Below are 25,000 nucleotides of genomic sequence, written 5' to 3' on the forward strand. Positions count from 1 at the left end.
GTGTGTGTGTGTGTGTGTGTGATCTGTTTGTCATGTCCATGTTAACCATTGCTAGCGTAAATAGCTCAGGTACCATCCACCGTGTTGTGCACTTGAGCAAGGCACTTAACCCCACATGTGTCTATTGTGCCGTGCCTTGAGATGACCAGCGGGGTTGGTGAGTGACAGAGAAACATGGTGACGTTGGTGAAGAAAGCTTAAAAAGCATAGCCCAGACAGTCGTGTGAAATACAGATGTGACTGGCTTCTTTACCACTGGGCACTGATGACCAGATGACCTCAAACAACCTCCACTCTGAACCTAACCCTACCACCACTGTTTTTTTGCTTCCCTCTGGAATATGTAGGGGTGGGTCGTATGCCCACCTCCCTTGTTCTCTGTAAAGCGCATTGTGTTGCCTCTGGGTATGAAATGCGCTATACAAATAAAGCTTTGATTGATTGATTGATTGATTGATTGATTGATTGATTGACTAGCGCTAAGGGAGCCCTAACGCTACCACTAAGGGATATGTGATATGTGTATTCAACATATCTGTTTATACAGACTGGATGTATGTGTTTACATGTCCTATACTATTCCCACGTTTACACTATGTTGCATTTATTCCGATTTGAAAAACATTTCCTGTCTTCCAACCCGATTCTTTATTTTGTTTCTTTTTTTGATTTCTCATCCTCTTATGTTGGATTTTTGTGGGCTGCGTACACTTTTGGCTTAAACGTGAGTGTAATTTTCTTCTCATTAGTAAAACGCTACACTTGTGAACTGATCCCTTTCAGTCCGAGGCTGAATAGCAGCCTCTTCAGCACAGCCTCACACAAAGACCAGCCTCGTTCTGAGGTCAAATCGCTCTCCCGTTTCAATACGGCTATGACTGCTCCGTCAGCTGAAGCAGATGCGATATGAGAACGTCGAGCCCTTCCTGTGTTCACATTCACAGTCAAGTCTTCAGAAATGGGTCAAAGAGACGAGCTCGGACAAAGTGAGTCTCTCCCCGCAGAGAGGCAACGCAAGTAGCAGAATGCTGAGTACGGCGCACTCTGAACAGCACCCGGTCTGTTCAATAGCAGAAGGAATGAAGGGATGATTTGACCTACTTATACAGGAAGAATGAAAAACAAGTACACTACAAATGTGCCCAGATGGCCCAGCTAAGCTTCTCTCTCCAGAGGTGGGTGTGGATTCTGAGCACCAGGAGTATGAACATATGCTAAGACGTCTGGATGCTAACGCTTCATCATCAAAACAACACCACGAATTAGATGTAAATATGCTAAGATATAAATACACTAAGATATAGATATGCTAAGATATAAATATACTGATATAAATATGCTAAGATATATATACTAAGATATAAATATATTATGATATAAATATGCTAAGATATATATGTTATGCCTCCCCGTCGGGCACGCCCCCGTCAGCCTCGTTCCGGCGCCTCATCCCTGCCGGATTGAGCGGGCCGGGTCTCTGCTCTGCTAGCTGCTCAGGTGTTGGCGATTATCATCAGCCCAGCTGCTTCCAATCACCATCAGGACAGCCACCTATATAACGCTGCTGCAGACAGAGACCCGACGCTTGAACGTAATAAGCTGTACGGTTAGTTCTGACTCCCGTATTTTCTCCTCGTATACATCTCCTTGCATTCTCCTCGAGTTACCGTGTTTTTGTGTTCTTCCTGGCTGAGTTTTTCCCCGTCATTTTGTGTCACCCTCAAGCTCCCTCCGACCCCCTGTGCCTCCTGGACCCGTTCCCTCTCCTGTGTCTCCTGGACCCGTTCCCTCTCCTGTGCCTCCTGGACCCGTTCCCTCTCCTGTGTCTCCTGGACCCGTTCCCTCTCCTGTGTCTCCTGGACCCGCTCCCTCCTGTGTCTCCTGAACCCGTTCCCACCCGGACCTCGTATTTTTTGCCCCCTTGTTTTTTCCCTTCTTGGACTGATCTCCCTGGCTTGACCTCTGGACTACCCTCGATTACCCCCTTGGATCACGGACGTTGCTCTTTAGCTTAGGTAGTATCGCAGCACATAACCAACACCCAGACCTCATACACGCACACACACATAGTATAATTACACACTCCATAACATTTCGCCTAGACACTATACACTGTTTTCCCCACTAGTTAGATTAGGGTTATTGTCGTTGTGTATATAGCCTACTATTAATTATAGGCTACTTTATTATTAGATACCTGAACTATTAAATCCTTGTTATATCATCTCCTGGCCTCTGTCTCTGTTCTCTGGGTTCCACCACATTTGGCCTCTCCTATTAGGGGTGTGCGTAACAGTACGTTCAAGCCAACATGAGCCAAGGTGGTTCCCCGGGAACAGGGGCAGGGGTCCTCCCTCTGGTAGTCGATTTACGCAGAGAGATAACTAGCCATGCGGCGCAGCTCACCAGTCTGCAGGCCGAGCTCCAGAAAGCCTTCCCCACGGTCCAAAGCCAGATAGCCGTTCTGGAGGACACCACCCGAGCCACCGTCGGGTCTGTAAACAGCCTCGAGGCAAAGGTGGACGCCTTGTCCGGGGCTCTTGCCTCCATCCAGCGTTCTCTGGACGTCATCGCCGCTGGCAGCAGACCATTCATACCAGGGCAGATGGCTAATCCCTCGGTCGATCCTGCAAACCCCGTTTTGCCCATTCCTCCAGTCGCTCGCTCGGAGCCCAGTTTAGTGAGCCCCGCTCCGTTTTATGGTGATTTTAACCAGTGTCGGGGTTTCCTAACCCAGTGCGAATTAATGTTTACGCACCAGCCGTCCAAATACTCCTCCGATGGGGCCAAGATAGCGTTTATTATGTCCCTACTAGCCGACAAGGCTCTCAATTGGGCCATAGCCGCGGTCGGGAGCAGTATATCTTACTCCACGGACTACTCCCGTTTTAAGACTGAGTTCCGGTTCGTGTTCGACCACCCCCAGGACGGGCAGGACGTAGCCAGCCGCTTGCTAGCCATATCCCAGGGTTCGCGCTCAGTAGCTGAGTATATGGTCGAGTTTCGTACTCTAGCCACGGAGACTGGCTGGAATGACGGAGCTCTCCTCAATATTTTTCAGAAGGGATTAAATGACTCCATCAAATACCTTTTGGTGCGCGATGATCCCGGAACCCTAAACGACCTTATCACACTGGCCCTTAGGATGGATGCACGCCTCCAGGTACGACGAACCGACCGGGCTCAGCGAGCTGTCACGTGCCCAGCTCCTCGTCACGCAGGAACAACCCCGCCCCCATCTCTGTCCACGCTGCCTCCTCTCGCGGCTACATCCGGGTCTGGAGAACCGATGGAAATCGGCCGCTCTCGGCTCTCGCGGGAGGAGCGAGACCGGAGGCTTAACAACAAACAATGCCTGTACTGCGGTAAAGAGGGGCACTTCATCCGTGCGTGTCCCATCCGGCCAAAAGATTCAGCTCACTAGTAGGGGGCATACTGGTGAGCAAAGCCTCTTTTTCTCAGCCCCAGGTCACTCCTAGCCGCCTTTTCCCTGCTACCCTCACCTGGGGCAAGGACACCCTTTCTGTCAGCGCTCTAATAGACTCAGGGGCAGATGGTTGTCTTATGGATGAAAACTTAGCCCGCCAGGCGGGCATCCCTTTAGTTCCCCTAGACCGACCCATCATGCCCAGGGCCATAGATGGTCATTCCCTAGGAACCATATCTCACACCACTGATCTGATCTCACTCACCCTCTCTGGGAATCACACTGAAAATATTCGTTTTTTTGTTCTTCAGGCCCCCACAACGCCCCTGGTGCTGGGAAGACCCTGGCTCGAGAAGCATGAACCCCACATCTCCTGGGCTTCAGGCCAGATCCTAGGCTGGAGGGCTACATGCTACGCCTCCTGTCTTCGCTCCGCCCTGTCTCCCTCTAGCGACCCCAAGCCTAGACTAACCCCTCCAGACCTCACTGGAATTCCCTCCACCTACCACGACCTGGCCCAGGTGTTCAGTAAAGACGAGGCGCTCTCTCTGCCACCCCATCGCCCGTATGACTGCCCTATAGACCTCCTTCCTGGGGCCACCCTGCCTAAAGGACGGTTATACAACCTCTCACTCCCGGAGAAAGAGGCAATGAGGAATTATATCACGGAGTCCCTAAACTCGGGTATAATCAAGCCCTCCTCCTCTCCTCTCGCGGCAGGATTTTTCTTTGTGTCTAAAAAGGACGGCGGGCTTAGGCCCTGCATTGATTTCCGGGCTCTCAATGACATTTCTGTTAAGAACAGATACCCCCTTCCACTCATTAGCTCCACCTTCGAACCCCTCACCCATGCCAAGGTGTTCACTAAGCTGGACCTCCGCAATGCCTACCATCTCGTCCGTATCAGGGAGGGGGACGAGTGGAAGACCGCTTTTAATACTCACCTTGGCCATTTCGAATACCTTGTAATGCCTTTTGGCCTATCCAATGCTCCTGCCATATTCCAGGCCCTGGTTAATGATGTCCTACGAGATATGTTAAACATTTTTGTTGTAGTATATTTAGATGATATCCTTATTTTTTCGCAGTCCATGGAGGAGCACCACCAGCACGTCCGTCTTGTCCTGCAAAGACTCCTAGAGAACAGGCTGTACGTGAAGGGAGAGAAGTGTGTGTTCCACACCAGCTCTGTCACCTACCTGGGCAATGTGGTGGAGGACGGACAGATGCGCGCAGACCCAGCCAAGGTCAAAGCCGTCGTGGAATGGCCACAACCCACGGACCGGACCCAACTGAGGCGCTTCTTGGGGTTCGCGGGCTTTGTGAGGCGGTTCATCAAGGGGTTCAGCCAGGTCGCAGCGCCACTCACCGCGCTTACTTCCACCTCGCGGCCTTTCTGCTGGAACCCTGCTGCTGAGGCTGCCTTCGCCCAACTCAAGCATCTGTTCTCTACCGCTCCAGTGCTGATCCACCCCGACCCTGAGAGACAGTTCATTGTGGAGGTAGACGCCTCGGACACTGGTATCGGGGGTGTCCTCTCTCAGCGGTCTGAGGAGGACCAGAGAATACACCCATGCGCCTACTTCTCCCGGCGCTACGAACCTGCGGCTAAGAACTACGACGTGGGCAATAAGGAGCTTCTGGCGGTTCACGAGGCCCTGAGGGAGTGGAGACACTGGCTTGAGGGAGCCAAACTGCCGTTTTTGGTGTGGTCGGACCACAAGAACCTAGCCTACCTTGGGTCAGCCAAAAGGCTCAACTCCCGACAAGCCCGCTGGGCTCTCTTTTTTAGCCGTTTTGACTTCACGCTAACCTACCGTCCAGGCTCCAAAAACATCAGAGCTGATGCTCTCTCCCGCCAGTTTCCCAGGGAGGATTCGGATGTCTCGGAGGGTGGGGATACCATCCTGTCCCCTTCCCAGGTGGTGGGTGTCGTAACCTGGGGCATCGAGGCAGTCGTGAAACAGGCGCAGCGGGCTGAACCGGACCCGGGAACCGGACCACGTAACCGTCTGTTTGTTCCCACAGCTGTCCGGGCAAGGGTGTTGGAGTGGGGTCACTCCAGTCGTTTCGCGTGCCACCCCGGCGAGCGGCGGACTGCAGAATTCGTCAGTAGGAGGTTCTGGTGGCCTACTCTCAGGGGCGACACCAAGGAGTTTGTTGCCGCCTGCACCATTTGCGCCCGGAGTAAGGCCTCCCATCGGCCTCCTGCAGGTCTCCTGCAGCCTCTCCCGGTACCCAGTCGACCGTGGTCCCATATAGCTCTGGACTTTGTCACTGGGCTCCCAGTCTCCCAGGGGTGCGACACAATTCTGACCATCGTGGACCGTTTCTCCAAGGCGGTCCACTTTGTTCCCCTCCCTAAGCTGCCCACAGCGGCCGAAACTGCAGACCTCCTGACCCTCCACGTCGTCCGCCTCCACGGGATCCCCTCGGATGTGGTTTCAGATCGGGGCCCCCAGTTTGTCTCTAAAGTCTGGCAGGCTTTCTGCAGGGGCATTGGGGCTACCGCCAGCCTCACCTCCGGATACCACCCGCAGTCTAACGGGCAGGCTGAGCGTGCCAACCAGGCTCTGGAAGCCGCCCTCCGCTGTGTCACCGCCAACAACCCATCCTCCTGGGCGAAGTACCTGCCGTGGGTGGAGTACTCCCTGAACTCCATGGAGTGCGCCGCCACCGGTATGTCCCCGTTTCAGTGTTCACTTGGATACCAACCCCCTCTGTTTCCCCAACAGGAGCTGGAGGTGGCGGTCCCAACCACCAGGGCCCATCTCCGCCGGTGCCGTAACGTCTGGAGGACCGCCAGGGCTGCGCTGCTCCGTGCCACCGAGCGCGCCCGGCGGAGCGCTAACCGGCGGAGGGTGCCGGCCCCTGACTACCAGCCTGGTCAGAGGGTTTGGCTGTTGGCCCGGGACCTGCCCCTCCAGACCTCCCGAACCTCCACCCGGAAACTAAACCCCCGTTACGTCGGTCCCTATCCGGTGGACCGCATCATCAACCCCACGGCGGTACGTTTGGTTCTTCCTCCCTCTCTCAAGATTCACCCCGTGTTCCATGTCTCCCAGCTGAAACCTGTGGCCGCCAGCTCTTTGTCTCCCCCCAGCCCGGCTCCGCCGCCGCCTCGTATCCTGGCTGATGGGGACCCTGTGTGGCCAGTTCGCAGGCTGCTTGAGGTCCGCCGCCGGGGTCGCGGATTTCAGTACCTCGTGGACTGGGTGGGCTACGGGCCCGAGGACCGGAGTTGGGTGCCGGCGTCCTACCTCGCCGACCCGTCCTTGTTGGACGATTTCTACCGGGCCAACCCTGGGGCCCCGGGTCCGTCGTCCGGTGCCTCCCCTGAGGGGAGGGGTACTGTTATGCCTCCCCGTCGGGCACGCCCCCGTCAGCCTCGTTCCGGCGCCTCATCCCTGCCGGATTGAGCGGGCCGGGTCTCTGCTCTGCTAGCTGCTCAGGTGTTGGCGATTATCATTAGCCCAGCTGCTTCCAATCACCATCAGGACAGCCACCTATATAACGCTGCTGCAGACAGAGACCCGACGCTTGAACGTAATAAGCTGTACGGTTAGTTCTGACTCCCGTATTTTCTCCTCGTATACATCTCCTTGCATTCTCCTCGAGTTACCGTGTTTTTGTGTTCTTCCTGGCTGAGTTTTTCCCCGTCATTTTGTGTCACCCTCAAGCTCCCTCCGACCCCCTGTGCCTCCTGGACCCGTTCCCTCTCCTGTGTCTCCTGGACCCGTTCCCTCTCCTGTGCCTCCTGGACCCGTTCCCTCTCCTGTGTCTCCTGGACCCGTTCCCTCTCCTGTGTCTCCTGGACCCGCTCCCTCCTGTGTCTCCTGAACCCGTTCCCACCCGGACCTCGTATTTTTTGCCCCCTTGTTTTTTCCCTTCTTGGACTGATCTCCCTGGCTTGACCTCTGGACTACCCTCGATTACCCCCTTGGATCACGGACGTTGCTCTTTAGCTTAGGTAGTATCGCAGCACATAACCAACACCCAGACCTCATACACGCACACACACATAGTATAATTACACACTCCATAACATTTCGCCTAGACACTATACACTGTTTTCCCCACTAGTTAGATTAGGGTTATTGTCGTTGTGTATATAGCCTACTATTAATTATAGGCTACTTTATTATTAGATACCTGAACTATTAAATCCTTGTTATATCATCTCCTGGCCTCTGTCTCTGTTCTCTGGGTTCCACCACATTTGGCCTCTCCTATTAGGGGTGTGCGTAACAATATATATGCTAAGATATAAATATACTATGATATAAATACACTAAGATATAGATATGCTAAGATATAAATATACTATGATATAAATATGCTAAGATATAGATATGCTAAGATATAAATATACTATGATATAAATATGCTAAGATATAGATATGCTAAGATATAAATATACTATGATATAAATACACTAAGATATAGATATGCTAAGATATAAATATACTATGATATAAATATGCTAAGATATAGATATGCTAAGATATAAATATACTATGATATAAATATGCTAAGATATAGATATGCTAAGATATAAATATACTATGATATAAATATGCTAAGATATAGATATGCTAAGATATAAATATACTATGATATAAATACACTAAGATATAGATATGCTAAGATATAAATATACTATGATATAAATATGCTAAGATATAGATATGCTAAGATATAGATATGCTAAGATATAAATATACTATGATATAAATATGCTAAGATATAGATATGCCAAGATATAAATATACTATGATATAAATATGCTAAGATATAGATATGCTTAGACATAAATATGCAAAAATATAAAGATGCTAAGATATAGATATGCTGATATAAATAAACTATGACATACAAATATGCTAAGATATAAATATGCTTCGCTAGATATGCAAAGTTGGCTGTAATTCATGTTTTTATTTGGGTGGTTGGGGGGGCAGTGTGTCTCCACTCACCATTAATCACGTTAACTTTCTTAATCAACTGTATAAAACGCTCACGTTCGCGACCCGCAAACTCTCAGCAAACAGAGAGCTGTGTGTGACTCTTAAATACTTTCCAAGATCCTTGAGAAAGAGAGAGAATGACCAGAGTGTGTATGTGTGTGCATACGTGTGTGTGTGTGTGTGTGTGTGTGTGTGTGTGTGTGTGTGTGTGTGTGTGTGTGTGTGTTAGTAATGCAGAGGTGGCAGCAGAGAAGAGTGATTTGCACTTATCTGGGGTAAACACAGAGTTGAGCCTCTCCCGCATCAATTAAGCAGCTTAAGTCTGTACGGCAGGGAGATAACGACACAAACACTGACTGGTATGTCTCCCTGAGCTGGGATACCAGCGGCTGGGTCAAGCCTGGAGCGGTTTGTCTCCCTGCTACAGTAGGATACCAGCAGCTGGGTCAAACCTCGCCTGCTGCTTTGAAGTACAGGACTAAACTGCTGTTGGTGAGACACTTAATATTCCAGAACTCTCTCTCTCTCCTTTTCTCTCTTTTGGTCTCTCAATCTTTCTGCCTCTGTCACTTACTCCATCTTCCTGTTTCTCTGTCTCTCTCTCTCTCCCCTTCTGTCTCTGTCTCTCTCTCCTGTCTGTCTCTCTCCTTCTGCCTGTGTCTCTCTCCCCTTCTGTCGCTCTCTCTCCTGTCTCTGTCTCTCTCTCCTTCTGTCTGTCTCTCTCTCCTTCTGTCTCTCTCCTTCTGTCTCTGTGTCTCTCTCCCCTTCTGTTTCTCTTTCTCTCCTTCTGTCTCTCCTTCTCTCTCCATCTGTCTGTCTCTCTCTCCTTCTGTCTCTCTCTCCTTCTGTCTGTCTCTCTCCTTCTGTCTCTCTCTCCTTCTGTCTCTGTCTCTCTCTCCTGTCTCTCAGTATGTCTCTCTCCTTCTGTCTCCGTCTCTCTCTCTCTTTCTGACTCGTTTTCCCTCCCTCCCTCATTCTGCCTTGCTAGAGCAGTTGGCCCCGCCCCCAGCAAGGAGTCTAACCACTGAGTCCGCTGGCATCAGATGCTCACGGAAGAAGGAGTAAGATGGGGCTTGTTACACATGAGTAAGATGGGGCTTGTTACGCATGAGTAAGATGGGGCTTGTTACGCATGAGTAAGATGGGGCTTGTTACACATGAGTAAGATGGGGCTTGTTACGCATGAGTAAGATGGGGCTTGTTACGCATGAGTAAGATGGGGCTTGTTACGCATGAGTAAGATGGGGCTTGTTACGCATGAGTAAGATGGGGCTTGTTACGCATGAGTAAGATGGGGCTTGTTACACATGAGTAAGATGGGGCTTGTTACGCATGAGTAAGATGGGGCTTGTTACGCATGAGTAAGATGGGGCTTGTTACGCATGAGTAAGATGGGGCTTGTTACGCATGAGTAAGATGGGGCTTGTTACGCATGAGTAAGATGGGGCTTGTTACACATGAGTAAGATGGGGCTTGTTACGCATGAGTAAGATGGGGCTTGTTACGCATGAGTAAGATGGGGCTTGTTACACATGAGTAAGATGGGGCTTGTTACGCATGAGTAAGATGGGGCTTGTTACGATGGGGGTTGGTGTTACGCACGACTGAGAAGCAAACAAACACACGTATGCGAGGGCGAGGCGGCGCTCAGATAAACATCATCCATTCTCAGAGCAGGTGGTGGCTGTTGTTGTTGTTGTTGTCGCTGAGGACAGAACAGGGCGGTGAATGTTTTTTTATTTTGTTTATATATTGAATTATGTATCCATCCTCCCTAGTCTTTCCTGCTGTCTTTACTGTCCCACAGTCTTCCCCTTGTTTTTGAGGACGGGGGTTGATGGTAGCAGCCAAGACCCCCTCACACACTCACACACACTCCCGCTGGCGGAGGAGAGCAGGGCCCAGCGCTGAGGCCTGTAGGGGCCGGTGGGTGCAGCTCTCCGCCTGGTCTGCGTCCATCCCAGCGAGTAGCTCCGTTCACTGGGAATGCCAGCGGCGGCAGGTGTGTAAGGATGTGTATTTGTGTGTGGAGGGGGAGGGGCCAAGTCAATGCATTGTAGCTGTTTGCATCTGGTTGCCATGGAGCTTCACAGCCGTTTCTTCCCCGACTCTAATTAGCTACAGCATCTGGCTGGCTGACACACACACACACACACTCACGCACACTCACGCACACACACGCACACACATACAAAGACCCCCCCAAAAAAACACTTGTTTCACGCACACAAACAAAAACACAAACATTTACATCCACGTTCTCCAGTGAGGCACACGGAGAGGAACAGGCGTTCCTCATGTTAGTTCACACCTGCATGCTCTGCAGGCCACTTCCTTCCTCCCAGAGAGCAGAGCAGAACAGAGGAAGAGGTCACTGCGGTTTCCTAATATGCTGTTCTGAGGCTCGACTTTGTGTGTTGTCATAGAAATTATAGTTTCATCACCTCCTTTTGTAATTCACCACCTCCCTCAACCTTTCACATAGCTGTGCTAACCTAATTCATGACAGGATGACCTCTCCAGGAGGTCGAGACACCTAGACGTTGTCCAGAATAACCATCCTTTGTCCCTTTGTCCCTTCAAGAAATTGCCGTCTTTTCTCATGTCACGTGTCTGTATTCTCGACCACTGTTGATGATGCCTGCCATTTAATATGACGTACAATGGGTTAGCCAATCACATCCTGGAAGCGCCATACCTGTGTATTGCTTGAATATAAGGCCGCGCAAGACCAGGCGGCGGCGTTTCTTTGGATAAACCACTCACGTGCGTGGTCCTGAAGTCCTTGCGCTCGTATGTTTTCTCAATAAACCAGACTTAACCTGTTTGAGCGAATCTTGGCAAATCCTTTTTGACTAGATCAGTTAAAATCCATTACAGTGTTTTAAACCACCCAGCACAGAGTGGATCTGAATCATTTTTGAGCACATCAATAATTCTCTTTGATAAGAGCTCATACCTTACTCTTGGTTTGGAGAACTAGACTCCAAATGACATACTACACCGATGACATACTAATTTAAGACAGTTCGCACTAATAGTAGCCTGGCGTCGCCAGCCTGATCTCGCAAGCTCACGTTCTATTTCACTCCGCAGATCAGAATGGATATCCAATCGTTCGAACTGAATCCACTCCAACCAAGATTGGTTCATACCAATCACAACCGTTTATCTAATATGGCGTGGGTTAAATAAGATAAACAGAGGAGTGCTGCAGAGGCATTTTCTCTGATTGGTTGTAGGTCTATTCAACTGCTTCCAGAGGCATTTTGATCTACGCCCGTTGGTAACGCCCCTTGGGAATCGAAAAGCAACTGTGAGTTTCCTGACCCTTTGCATTTTTACCCATCAATTCACCATAGCAAACAACTCCTCACGGCCTGCAGCTATTTACTAAATACTTACTTCATATTTACTACATAGAAAAACGGGATTGATCCCTGAAGATGCGCAAGGGAACAAAAAGAGACATTTGAATCCAAACACCTTTATGAGGGTGTAGCTCATAGGTCTCCAAATCGCCAGGTCTTTAAAAGAACACACCAACGTTGGGGAAACTAGCCAGTTTGCCATCTTCCCCCGAGTCAGAAAATATAAATGCTTCTCTTCTCTGCGCGTGCAGTAGGAATCAATGAGACACGGAAGATAAGGGTTTCTTCTTATTTGAATCTGGGGAAGATGTCAAACAAGCTAATTTCCCCCAAAGCTATCGTGTTCTCTTAATTAGCTGAATCAGTTGTGTTTCCAAGGTGTCTGTACAGAGCAGCTCAGCTGGTCCAGAGATGGAGACCCCCGGCGTAGCTGCGTTCACGCTCTGGTACAGGGAGACCCCCGGCGTAGCTGCGTTCACCCTCTGGTACAGGGAGACCCCCGGCGTAGCTGCGTTCACGCTCTGGTACAGGGAGACCCCCGGCGTAGCTGCGTTCACGCTCTGGTAAAGGGAGATCCCCGGCGTAGCTGCGTTCACGCTCTGGTACAGGGAGACCCCCGGCGTAGCTGCGTTCACCCTCTGGTACAGGGAGACCCCCGGCGTAGCTGCGTTCACCCTCTGGTACAGGGAGACCCCCGGTGTAGCTGCGTTCACGCTCTGGTACAGGGAGACCCCCGGCGTAGCTGCGTTCACGCTCTGGTACAGGGAGACCCCCGGCGTAGCTGCGTTCACGCTCTGGTACAGGGAGACCCCCGGCGTAGCTGCGTTCACCCTCTGGTACAGGGAGACCCCCGGCGTAGCTGCGTTCACGCTCTGGTACAGGGAGACCCCCGGCGTAGCTGCGTTCACGCTCTGGTACAGGGAGACCCCCGGCGTAGCTGCGTTCACCCTCTGGTACAGGGAGACCCCCGGCGTAGCTGCGTTCACGCTCTGGTACAGGGAGACGCTGGGTCCTTGTCCAACTGCCACAGAATCCTCCACCCAGGTAGGAGGGGGACCTTGCGAAACGTTCCCTAAACTAAACCTCTCTAAAGGTGACAAACATCCCAAACCTTTAAGGAACATTGGGTACGATAAAACGTCCTGTTTTGGTAATGGAAGTGCTGCAGTTCAAAGTTCCCCATATGACTTTAGGAGGATGTTCCATTTTGGTTATTTTATGGTCCCATTTGCAACATTAAAAGAGGACATTAAGACAAAATTCCCATAATATGGAAACACTGACTTAATCTCCCAAATGTCCCCTTTGTTACATATTACGGTTCCCTGTTAGTCACATGGGGATGTGTCATTCGGGACTGTATCGATAGCAAGCGCTTTGATTGGTCACCCATGGCATACAAATGCAGAAGAAAAGTTGAAAAGTTGACAAGTTTTTCCGAAAAGTATTAATTATCCGAGCTTTCAAAACTCTCGTGCAACTGTGAGTACCTTTGAAATTTCTCAGCGACACCTAATAGACTAACTAGCATATATGGTTCTAAATGACGTTGGCATTCAAGTTAGCTAACTAGCTAGCTAAGGTAGCTCAGCACAAATTGGTGCATAAATATTCCAGAATGCAGGAAATTAAGTGGTTGATTGACGCTCATGAGAATGCCCCCCCCCCCCCCCTCACTCCACACATGCTTAATGTGTCACCCCCTAAGGCCTGACAAAAATGGCACTGTTTATTGATGAAAATGAACACAAAAACAAAACAACAAACATCACACACCACCCGTTCAGTACCCTTGACTCTCAGCAGACCGTTCTATGAAACAACCCTTCAGATCAAAATACCCTGAAAGAAATACTGCATGACAGAGAGCTACGAGACACCAGAAAAAGAAGAGAGGCATAGACGATTAAAGAACATCTGCGTTCCCCTTACATACTTTAGCTCAAAGCACTGTTTTGGTAAAGCTAGGCTAAATTACCTTCAACCCAGCCCAGCGAGACCAGAAGCAAGTCTGAGACAGCCTTGTAAGATGCTCTTGTCACAGGGCCTCAGTGTTAGCTGAGCCCAGATGCTGCGCCCCACAAAAACCATGTAATTACTGCCAGAGGCTTCCAGCAGCCTGTGGTTAGCTTGGGTTAGCTGGATGGAAGACATCCTCTGGAGGGGCCATATTGTGGATGCTGTGCTGCCTGGTAGGAGGTAGGAAGTGAGCCTGACATAGCTGTGTAGCTCCGCTGGTAAAGCATAGGGTTCAGTTCCCATGTGGGCCCCATACTGACAATGCATGGACTCACCATACTGTCAGTTGCATCTCCTAATTGATGTTTTTTTTGTGTGAATAAAACTTGAGCGATGTTGTCAGAACAGACGGACCGCTACGAGGATTTGTGCTGGCTCACCTCAGACGGTTTCTTCGGTTCCTGTCGGACCCAGGTGCTGGTGGTTCCGGTGCTCTTGGACGACCTGGACCATGACGTGACTTGACCTGCAGGACAGGATGGACATGAGGGCTATTCATCAGCCAGCCAATCAGATGGTGGCAATTCACAAAACAGTGATACCTGGTAAAAACCCACACTTGATACCTGGTAAATAAATAAATAAATAAACACTAGATATAAGTCAGCAATATCTCATGAGAGTGTGGTATATCGACAATATACAATGGGTTGTGGTTTCATACTGTAGATACAAGATGCAGCAGACTGCCGTCAACCAGCACAACCTGTGGAATATTGGTGATATACCTCATCCTCTCTGTTCCTCATCCCCTCTGCTCCTCATCCTCCTCCTCTCTGTTCCTCATCCTCTCTGCTCCTCATCCTCATCACCTCTGCTCATCCTCATCCTCTCTGTTCCTCATCCTCTCTGCTCCTCATCCTCTCTGTTCCTCATCCCCTCTGCTCCTCATCCTCCTCCTCTCTGTTCCTCATCCTCTCTGCTCCTCATCCGCATCACCTCTGCTCATCCTCATCCTCTGTTCCTCATCCTCTCTGCTCCTCATCACCTCTGCTCATCCTCATCCTCTGTTCCTCATCCTCTCTGCTCCTCATCCTCTCTGCTTCTCATCCTCTGTTCCTCATCCTCTGTTCCTCATCCTCTCTGCTCCTCATCCGGGGAGGGAGCTCTGCTGTTTGTACTGTACACTAATGACTGTCATCAAGTGTGCGGCTGAGTGTGGACTGAGGAGAGTCTTGGCCCAGCGGTAGGGGAGTCTTACTCTCAAAGTACTCTCAAAGCTTCATGTGAGGGAAGACAAGGACAAGGCTATTGATTTCCGGAGGAGCTCAGTACCACCGGACTCTTGATAGATGGTGAGGAGCTCAGTACCACCAGACTCTTGATAGATGGTGAGGAGCTCAGTACCACCAGACTCTTGATAGATGGTGAGGAGCTCAGTACCACCAGACTCTTGATAGATGGTGAGGAGCTCAGTACCACCAGACTCTTGATAGATGGTGAGGAGCTCAGTACCACCAGACTCTTGATAGATGGTGAGACGGTGGAGTGTTGATGGGTATTGGCAGTGGCACTGTCCTGGGTAGCAAACTGAGTTTTGAGGAGGATGTGGATTCCACATTTACAAAGGCTAAAGATCATCTTTAATAGCTCGTTCATACAATATGTTCTAACATTCGATGTTCTAACATGTGCTGCTTTGGTCACCTAACTGCCAGAGTAAGGCTTTGGCAAAATAGATGTTTATCTGTCATGCTAATAAAGCTTATTTCCTCCGCCCCAGGGGCAAAGCCCCGCAGGGTGGAAGGTAATGTTTTCGCCCCTGTCTGTGTGTGTGTGTGCGTGTCTGTCTGCATGCGGACAGGATTAAACAAAAACTACTGGCCCGATATGCATGAAACTCAGTGGAGGGGTGCAGCATGGGCCAAGGAACTGACCATTACATTTTGACCATGATTCATTCATAGGTGGCTCTACAGTACCCATATTACTGTAACTTCAGTGTAGTGGGGGATTTAGGTTTCAGTTTCCTCATAGGTTTCAGGTTCTTTGCGCCACTTGCAATACCGAGCTTGGCCACTACGCCAAAAACTGTCTGTTCCTGACCATGGGGGCTTGCTTCATGCGCCACTGAGCAATTTTCATTGGATTGAATGGGGCGCCATCTTTGCATCCCTTATCCACTTCTTATAATACATCCATGATCCAGCCATGATCAGTTATGCTCGCGTCAACAGGCTGGTGTCTATTTACTTTTTCAGCTTTTTACCATACCATCATTTTTCCGTCTGGCGAATGGAAGCTGATGCTGCAGCAGTGTTATTATTTAAATCAGCAATATTTAAATTTCGCCTTGCGCCTGACGAGACTTCTGGCTGCAGTGTAGAGAGCGACAAACAAGCTGCTAAAGCTATTGCTGATTATGGTGTTTTGTGCGCACAATACCACTTAGTGCGTTGTTATCAACTTGTTTGCTAACAAAGGCTAGAGCTACTAGTTAGCTGTTGATAACGAGATCAGCTGTTGCAACTGGAGCGCTCACCTCGGGAGTGACCATTGCCAGTTCCCACTCGCACCTCCCGAGACAAATGGAATGCACCATAACGTTATATTTCTCATTCGTGTGGATAGTTGAAGCGATGCATTCTGTAGGCTATCTATGTATACTATCTGTTAGTGTGAAGTGTGATGGTTTCTGTACAGCCAAGATTGAACCCAGCATGGGCAAGTGAGCGTAAAGACAATACTGCCAAGCAACACAGTGACACCTGTTATATAGACTAGTGTCTCAACTTGCATTTAAACGATAATGTAAACTTCAAGCATTCAAAGTAAACTGCAGACAGGTGGATGAAAATAAAGTGTCTGCACATTAAAATGATTGATTTCATAGAAAACTATATCTCGCCTATAGACTATAGATTTAACATGTCATTGGCTGTATAACTCCCATCTCAAATGTACATCTTGTAAACTACTGTCTGCAGACTCTGAACCAGCCCACTCCTCTCTCCACTACTGCTCTGCTTGGCTGTTAATGAATGTGAATGGGAAGTCTTCACAAAACCAGCAACGTTTTGTAAATTGGAGAGGAAAGATGTGAAGCAGAAAGAAGAAACTACAGGTGGTGCTACAGTAACCAATTCAGAAAGCCAGTAGGAGAGCACAGCACATGAGAGGTGGTGGTGGGAGGAAAGGTAGTAGAAGAAAGGTAGGGGGGGGGGACATGGAAGGGGGAGAGTAGTTGAGGGGGGGGGCAGGGGCGGAGGTCTGCAAGTGCAAGCCCCTCTAGTTTGAATTAGAATTAGAATTTGTAAGAAGGAGCTACTGTAGCTAACACTGCGAGACAAAGCAGCGAGATCACTGGCTTGAACTGAACTGATCATCTTTCAGACCTGGATCAGACTAGAATAGAACCAGTCTGTCCTGTGGGACCACCAGCAGCACCCTGGGAGGAGGAGCAGAGAGGAGGAGGAGCAGAGAGGAGGAGGAGCAGAGAGGAGGAGGAACAGAGAGGATGAGGAGCAGAGAGGATGAGGAGCAGAGGATGAGGAGCAGAGAGGAGGAGGAACAGAGAGGAGGAGGAGCAGAGAGGAGGAGGAGCAGAGGATGAGGAACAGAGAGGAGGAGGAACAGAGAGGAGGAGGAGCAGAGAGGAGGAGGAGCAGAGAGGAGGAGGAGCAGAGAGGAGGAGGAACAGAGAGGAGGAGGAGCAGAGAGGAGGAGGAACAGAGAGGAGGAGGAGCAGAGGATGAGGAGCAGAGAGGAGGAGGAGCAGAGAGGAGGAGGAGCAGAGAGGAGGAGGAACAGAGAGGATGAGGAGCAGAGAGGAGGAGGAGCAGAGAGGAGGAGGAGCAGAGAGGATGAGGAACAGAGAGGAGGAGGAGCAGAGAGGAGGAGGAACAGAGAGGAGGAGGAGCAGAGAGGAGGAGGAACAGAGAGGATGAGGAGCAGAGAGGAGGAGGAGCAGAGAGGAGGAGGAACAGAGAGGAGGAGGAACAGAGAGGAGGAGGAGCAGAGAGGAGGAGGAGCAGAGAGGAGGAGGAGCAGAGAGGATGAGGAGCAGAGAGGAGGAGGAGCAGAGAGGAGGAGCAGAGAGGATGAGGAGCAGAGAGGAGGAGGAGCAGAGAGGAGGAGGAGCAGAGAGGAGGAGGAGCAGAGAGGATGAGGAACAGAGAGGAGGAGGAACAGAGAGGAGGAGCAGAGAGGAGGAGGAGAGAGGAGGAGGAGCAGAGAGGATGAGGAGCAGAGAGGAGGAGGAGCAGAGAGGAGGAGGAACAGAGAGGAGGAGCAGAGAGGAGGAGGAGCAGAGAGGAGGAGCAGAGAGGAGGAGGAGCAGAGGATGAGGAGCAGAGGATGAGGAGCAGAGAGGAGGAGGAGCAGAGAGGATGAGGAGCAGAGAGGAGGAGGAGCAGAGAGGAGGAGGAGCAGAGAGGATGCTAAGAAGGACCTTAAAGGGCAATGCTCGTATTTGACAACCTGGACCTTATTTACGACATATTATAAGAAGTTTGACTCACCGAGATCACTTTGGTGTAGTTCGGAGGCCGGTAGAAGAAATTTAAAATCCAGCGCGAGCCAGTATATCCATGTAATGACGGTGATCGGGGCACCGAGAATGCAGTTTCTCAAAATCTATTTTCTATCACGCATGCGCACAGGCCAGCGCGCAGACTGGCTATTCTCCGGCTCACAGTCTCTGCGCTACGATCGGATTGTTGCTGACGAATGACGACGACAATATTCTCGGCACCAACAACGATCGTAGCGCAGAGAATGTGAGCCGGAGAATAGCCAGTCTGCGCGCTGGCCTGTGCGCATGCGTGCTGGAGCAAGTGGGGAAAGGCGTGTAAAGATCATATTACAGAGGCTAAAGACCCCGTATTTGAAAACCACAACAATGGCTCGCGTTGAGGAATCTCAACTGTCGATTCATTCAATCTGATTGATGAAAACAACCATTTAGCGGCCGAAAATAGATTTTGAGAAACTGCATTCTCGGTGCCCCGATCACCGTCATTACATGGATATACTGGCTCGCGCTGGATTTTAAATTTCTTCTACCGGCCTCCGAACTACACCAAAGTGATCTCGGTGAGTCAAACTTCTTATAATATGTCGTAAATAAGGTCCAGGTTGTCAAAAACGAGCATTTCCCTTTAAGAAGAAGTCAAAGAAGACGTTCGGGAAACACTCTCTTCTCCGTCTTAGTGACCTCTTCTTTGGAGCTGTCTTAACTCCTTAAGAAGGTTCTTTATCGGGAAACGCGGCCAATATCTGTTATCGGCCAAAATGTTAATGTCGGTGCATCCCTAATATAGGGTAAACCTCCTTTTTAAACCCACCAAAACCTGCTTGACATTTTAATATAAAGGTACTGCCACAATTTAAGTAAGAACATTATAGATGAAATAAAACATTATTTAATTTGTGTATATTTATTGTCTAGTGGTCTTTGTGTTTACTACATGCTTTAAACCAAATTTCCCTCCAGGGTTAATAAAGTACTCTACTGTAACCAATCTCACCAACCAGTATCCCAGCCAATCACCAGCCAGTATCCCAGCCAGTCACCAACCAGTATCCCAGCCAATCACCAACCAGTATCCCAGCCAATCACCAACCAGTATCCCAGCCAATCACCAACTAGTATCCCAGCCAGTCACCAACCAGTATCCCAGCCAATCACCAACCAGTATCCCAGCCAATCACCAACCAGTATCCCAGCCAGTCACCAACCAGTATCCCAGCCAGTCACCAACCAGTATCCCAGCCAATCACCAACCAGTATCCCAGCCAATCACCAACCAGTATCCCAGCCAGTCACCAACCAGTATCCCAGCCAGTCACCAACCAGTATCCCAGCCAGTCACCAACCAGTATCCCAGCCAATCACCAACCAGTATCCCAGCCAATCACCAACCAGTATCCCAGCCAATCACCAACCAGCCTCTCTAACAGGACAGGAAATCTGCTCTGAACAGAGAGGGTTTAATCAAAGGCCTCAAATGAATGCTCTGCTCGGCTGTTCTGTGTGACAGTGTCAGATTGTGTGCATGTGAGAGAGAGTGTGTCTGGGTGTTTGAGAGAGAGAGAGACTTAGAGATAGAGAAAGAGCGTGTGTGTTTACGTGTGTGTGTGTGTGTGTGTGTGTGTGTGTGTGTGTGTGTGTGTGTGTGCGTGCGTTCGCGTCTGTCAAGAGAGAGAAATACAGGCAGGTGGAGGGAGGTGGTGGTCGTCATCAAGTCACTTTATTTATAGATGGAGATCCCACCTCTGCCAGTCTGTCACAGACAAACACACACTCCCCCGCTGAGAAACACACAAGACAAGACAGACACTAACAACTGACACTTCCATTTGTGCCCTATGACAAGCTGGTGGTTTTAACAATGTAGCCTTTCAGCAACTAGAAGGGAGTTTCAAAGCTGTTATGTACTCTCTCTGTTGTGTGTGTGTGTGTGTGTGTGTGTGTGTGTGTGTGTGTGTGTGTGTGTGTGTGTGTGTGTGTGTGTGTGTGTGTGTGTATCTGTGCTAACCAACCACCCAGCCAGCCAAACAGGTTAGCCACAATCAGAGGCTCCTATCCCGGGTGTGTTCTAATGAGAAGCCCTGCGTAGCACAGGGCCAAAATAACCTTGAGGATCCCCCAATTATAAACCTGAGAGCCTGGGGTGACCAGGCATATCTTACATTTTTGCCGCATTACAAGATTCAGAACTGACTGAGGTAACAGTTATTTCAGATGTAGTGTAGAACTGTACTTATCCTTATTTTCAACTAAGCAGATGTTCTTCTGTTTATCTTCAGCAGGATTTGGAATGGTTTGATAGTGTTTTTGTGTAGTACTGGGTTGTGTATCATTGAGTAGTATTTATATTTATAAAGCACTGAGTTGTGTAGTATTGAGTAGTGATAATTATTGGGTCATATATATACTGTAGTATTGGGTTGTGCAGTGTTGAGTATGGGGTTGTGTAGTGTTGAGCAGTGTTTGAATAGTATTGGTTGTGTAGTGTTGAGCAGTGTTAAGTATGGGGTTCTGTAGTGTTGGGCAGTGTTTGAATAGCATTGGGTTGTGTAGGGTTGAGCAGTGTTTGAATAGGCTGTGTAGTGTTGAGTAGTGTTGAGTATGGGGTTGTGTAGTATTGTGTAGTGTTGAGTATGGGGTTTGTAGTGTTGAGTAGTGTTAAGTATGGTGTTGTGTATTGTCCAGTATAGGGTTGAGTAGTGTTGAGTACAAGGTTGTATAGTGTTAAGTATGTGGTTGTGTAGTGTTGAGTATGGAGTTGTGTAGTGTTAAGTACAGGGTTGTGTAGTGTTAAGTATGGGTTGTGTAGTGTTGAGTATGGGGTTGTGTAGTGTTGAGTACAGGGTTGTGTAGTGTTGAGTATGGGGTTGTGTAGTGTTGAGTACAGGGTTGTGTAGTGTTGAGTATGGGGTTGTGTAGTGTTGAGTATGGGGTTGTGTAGTGTTGAGTATGGGTTGTGTAGTGTTGAGTATGGGTTGTAGTGTTGAGTACAGGGTTGTGTAGTGTTGAGTATGGGGTTGTGTAGTGTTAAGTACAGGGTTGTGTAGTGTTGAGTATGGGTTGTAGTGTTGAGTACAGGGTTGTGTAGTGTTGAGTATGGGGTTGTGTAGTGTTGAGTACAGGGTTGTGTAGTGTTGAGTATGGGGTTGTGTAGTGTTGAGTATGGGGTTGTGTAGTGTTGAGTACAGGGTTGTGTAGTGTTGAGTACAGGGTTGTGTAGTGTTGAGTATGGGGTTGTGTAGTGTTGAGTATGGGGTTGTGTAGTGTTGAGTACAGGGTTGTGTAGTGTTGAGTACAGGGTTGTGTAGTGTTGAGTATGGGGTTGTGTAGTGTTAAGTACAGGGTTGTGTAGTGTTGAGTATGGGTTGTAGTGTTGAGTACAGGGTTGTGTAGTGTTGAGTATGGGGTTGTGTAGTGTTGAGTACAGGGTTGTGTAGTGTTGAGTATGGGGTTGTGTAGTGTTGAGTATGGGGTTGTGTAGTGTTGAGTACAGGGTTGTGTAGTGTTGAGTACAGGGTTGTGTAGTGTTGAGTATGGGGTTGTGTAGTGTTGAGTATGGGGTTGTGTAGTGTTGAGTACAGGGTTGTGTAGTGTTGAGTACAGGGTTGTGTAGTGTTGTGTATGGGGTTGTGTAGTGTTGAGTATGGGGTTGTGTAGTGTTGAGTATGGGGTTGTGTAGTGTTGAGTATGGGGTTGTGTAGTGTTGAGTATGGGGTTGTGTAGTGTATGGGGTATAGTGTTAGTCCAGATTGCTCGGGGGCTGGACATCCTGCCCCATCCTTCTCCTGCTTAAACAGCCTGCTCCTCCTGCTACTCATCCTCCTGCTCCTCCTGCTACTCCTCCTCCTGCTTAAACAGACTGCTCCTCCTGCTACTCCTCCTCCTGCTACTCCTACTACTCCTCCTCCTGCTTAGACAGCCTCTCCTCCTGCTCCTCCTACTACTCCTCCTCCTGCTTAGACAGCCTCTCCTCCTGCTACTCCTCCTCCTGCTTAGACAGCCTCTCCTCCTGCTACTCCTCCTCCTGCTCCTCATACTACTCCTCCTCCTGCTTAGACAGCCTGCTCCTCCTGCTACTCATCCTCCTGCTCCTCCTGCTACTCCTCCTCCTGCTTAGACATCTTCCTCCTTCCTCCTCCTCCAGCTCCTTTCCTCTCCTCTCATGACTCACCCCCAATTAATGTTTTACAATGGTGACAATCCCTCCCCATCTCTCTATCTCCACCACTCCTCTCCCCTCCTCCCTTCCACTTATCTCAGTTCCCTGCCTCCACACTCCCTCCCTCCCTCCTCCCCCTCTCCTCTCCTCCCCCTCTCCTCTCCTCCCCCTCCCTCCCTCCTCCCCCTCTCCTCTCCTCTCTCTAATCAGCCGCTGCATCCCCATTACTGGTAACTCACTGTCAGTGGTGTCAGAGTCGTTGCTGCTGGTGGAGTATTTTCTCCGCTTCTTCTCGCTCTCCATCTGAGAGAAGGAGGGAGAGGAGGAGAGAGAGAGAGAGAGAGAGAGAAAGAGAGAGAGAGAGAGAGAGGGAGTTAGTTACACTTCAATCCACTGTATATAATGATAATAACATTACCGCAATGTGAACATGACCCTTAAGAGTACTTATGGCTGGAGGCCTAGTTTCAACTTCTGAAGTGCTGGAGTCAATATAGTGTTGAGAGAGAGAGAGAGAGAGAGAGAGAGAGAGAGAGAGAGAGACAGAGAAAGAGAGAGGGAGACAGAGAGAGGGAGAGAGAGAAAGAGGGAGAGAAAGAGAGAGGGGGGAGAGAGAGAGAGAGAGAGAGAGAGAGAGAGAGAGAGAGGAAGAGAGAGAGAGAGAGAGAGAGAGAGGGAGAGAAAGAGTAGACTGGAGCAGGGCGAGTCAGGAAAGAGAGGCACTAGAGGAAAGAGCAGGTTATGGCCTTCAGTGACTGGGAGCAGATTTATGTGGCTATAAAACAGGGCTTTTCCCTCCTCTATAGGGCTCTCCTCATAGTCTCTCTCCTCCATCCTGCCGCTCTTCCTGTAGCTCCCTCCTCCATCCTGCCGCCCGGCTTCATTACTGACATTTAGACTTGCCAACACCAAGCTGCTCTCACTTCTCTTTCCAGACTCAAATATTAAGTTGAATCTGTAAATACTACATAAGAGTCTGTGCCACTTTGCCGCCCAAGCTGGTGTTCTGAGGGCGTATCGACGGGTCAGAATTGAAAGAGTGACAGGTCGTAGCAGGAAATGAGATATACTAGCCCAGGTTAGATGGGCGGGGCATATCTATGGGTGGGAGCACCTGATCGTAAAGTCGTTACTTATTGGTGTCGCTGGGATTCTGGCGCTACCAATGAATTGCCAGGATTTGAAGACCATATTTGTGCGTGGCTGTACGCCAGCGCACCTAGGATAGAAAATATCAATTTGCAGTCCCTCCCTGGCTTACTCCCTAGCTGCCTCTGCCCCGTTGTTGACCTGCAGTTCTATGTTGCTACCACAAGAGGCAGTGGTCCTAGAACCTGCAGTTCTACGTTGCTACCACAAGAGCATTTACTGTTTTCGGCCATAGGAGGGCAGCAACAGGCTGAGAGACAGTGGTTCCTTGTTAAGTTTCAGCAATTCAATGAGTATTTGAGTTAGGCTATTTCATTTATTATAGTATAGACCCAATATGACGTGAGTGGGCGGAGTCTTGCCACCACGCCACTGTCCACGCCACGGACCCCACAACTCAGCCCCTGAGAGGGCTAGATAAACACGGCCTTCACCGGTGGGGGCAGGTGGGTAGCCCGAAGAGGGCTCCACTGCCCCCGACCCAATATGACGCGAGGGGGCGGAGTCTCGCCACCACGCCACGGACCTCCCAACTCAGCCCTTGAGTGGGCTAGAGACCCACGGTCTTCGCCAGTGGGTGCAAGGAGATTGTCCAGAGGTCAATGTACTGCGCTCAATCAGCTCTGACCCAAACGGGCGGAGTCTCGCCACCACGCCACTATCCATGCCATGAACTCCACAACTCAGCGCCTGAGCAGGCTAGAGACACACGGTTTTCACCAGTGGGTGTATGGAGATTGCCCGGAAGTAACTGCACTACACCCAAACCGCTCTGACGCAAGGGGGCGGAGTCAAGCCACCACGCCACGGACCCCACGGCCAATGGGCCTAGGATATAGACAATTAACTACCCGTGGAATGGTGGTGGAGCATCCATCGGGGTCCCGCTGTAGGTCCGCTAGCCTTGTGTTATCTGGGTTTATCCCTTACCTTTGTCCAGAAACAGAAGTTGAACCAACTGCAGCAAAATAGCTAACATTAGAGGAATCATCAGTGTAACTGCTTTAGCCACTGACCGCTACCATTATGTTATGGAAGCTGCTGCTAGTTGTTGTGAGCTCATGAGCTAACTGGCTATCTCGCTCTTATCGTGCTGGATTAGCATTGGAAGCATTGGAACTGATGTGTCCAGGCGACAAGACCTATCTTAATTTATCAGACATCATTTCATGTCATTTCAATTCACAGTTATTTCAGTGGCATGACTAGCTTCTGTCCTACCAGCCCTGAACAGAAACAAGCCAGCCACGCACATAAGCCAGGCTGGACCTGGTCTGGTTTTGCATACTGGTCTGTCTGAGGTCCAGTTGTCTCTCCGTGGAAGACCAGTGTTGCTCCTCCTGCCCTGTGATCTCAGCAGCACTAAAGTAGTAGTAGTAGTAGTAGTAGGAATAATAGTAATAGTAGTAGTAGGAATAATAGTTATAGTAGTAGTAG

At 49.7% G+C, this 25,000-nt stretch overlaps 1 protein-coding gene across 1 annotated transcript in view; it reads right to left on the bottom strand.

Moving 5' to 3' along the window:
* The window catches only part of LOC311318951 (E3 ubiquitin-protein ligase Jade-2-like), a gene marked incomplete at both ends in the record, with an annotated part of 88,619 nt that overhangs the window by 46,124 nt on the left and 17,495 nt on the right, over nucleotides 1-25,000 (bottom strand). Inside the window, 2 exons of the mRNA XM_084450386.1 lie at nucleotides 14,165-14,250; nucleotides 22,654-22,717. Coding sequence (XP_084306512.1) covers nucleotides 14,165-14,250; nucleotides 22,654-22,717 — 150 coding nt within the window. The remainder of the gene's footprint in view (nucleotides 1-14,164; nucleotides 14,251-22,653; nucleotides 22,718-25,000) is intronic.

The sequence above is a fragment of the Borostomias antarcticus genome, assembly GCF_949987555.1.
Source record: "Borostomias antarcticus genome assembly, chromosome: 15".
NCBI lineage: Eukaryota > Metazoa > Chordata > Actinopteri > Stomiiformes > Stomiidae > Borostomias > Borostomias antarcticus.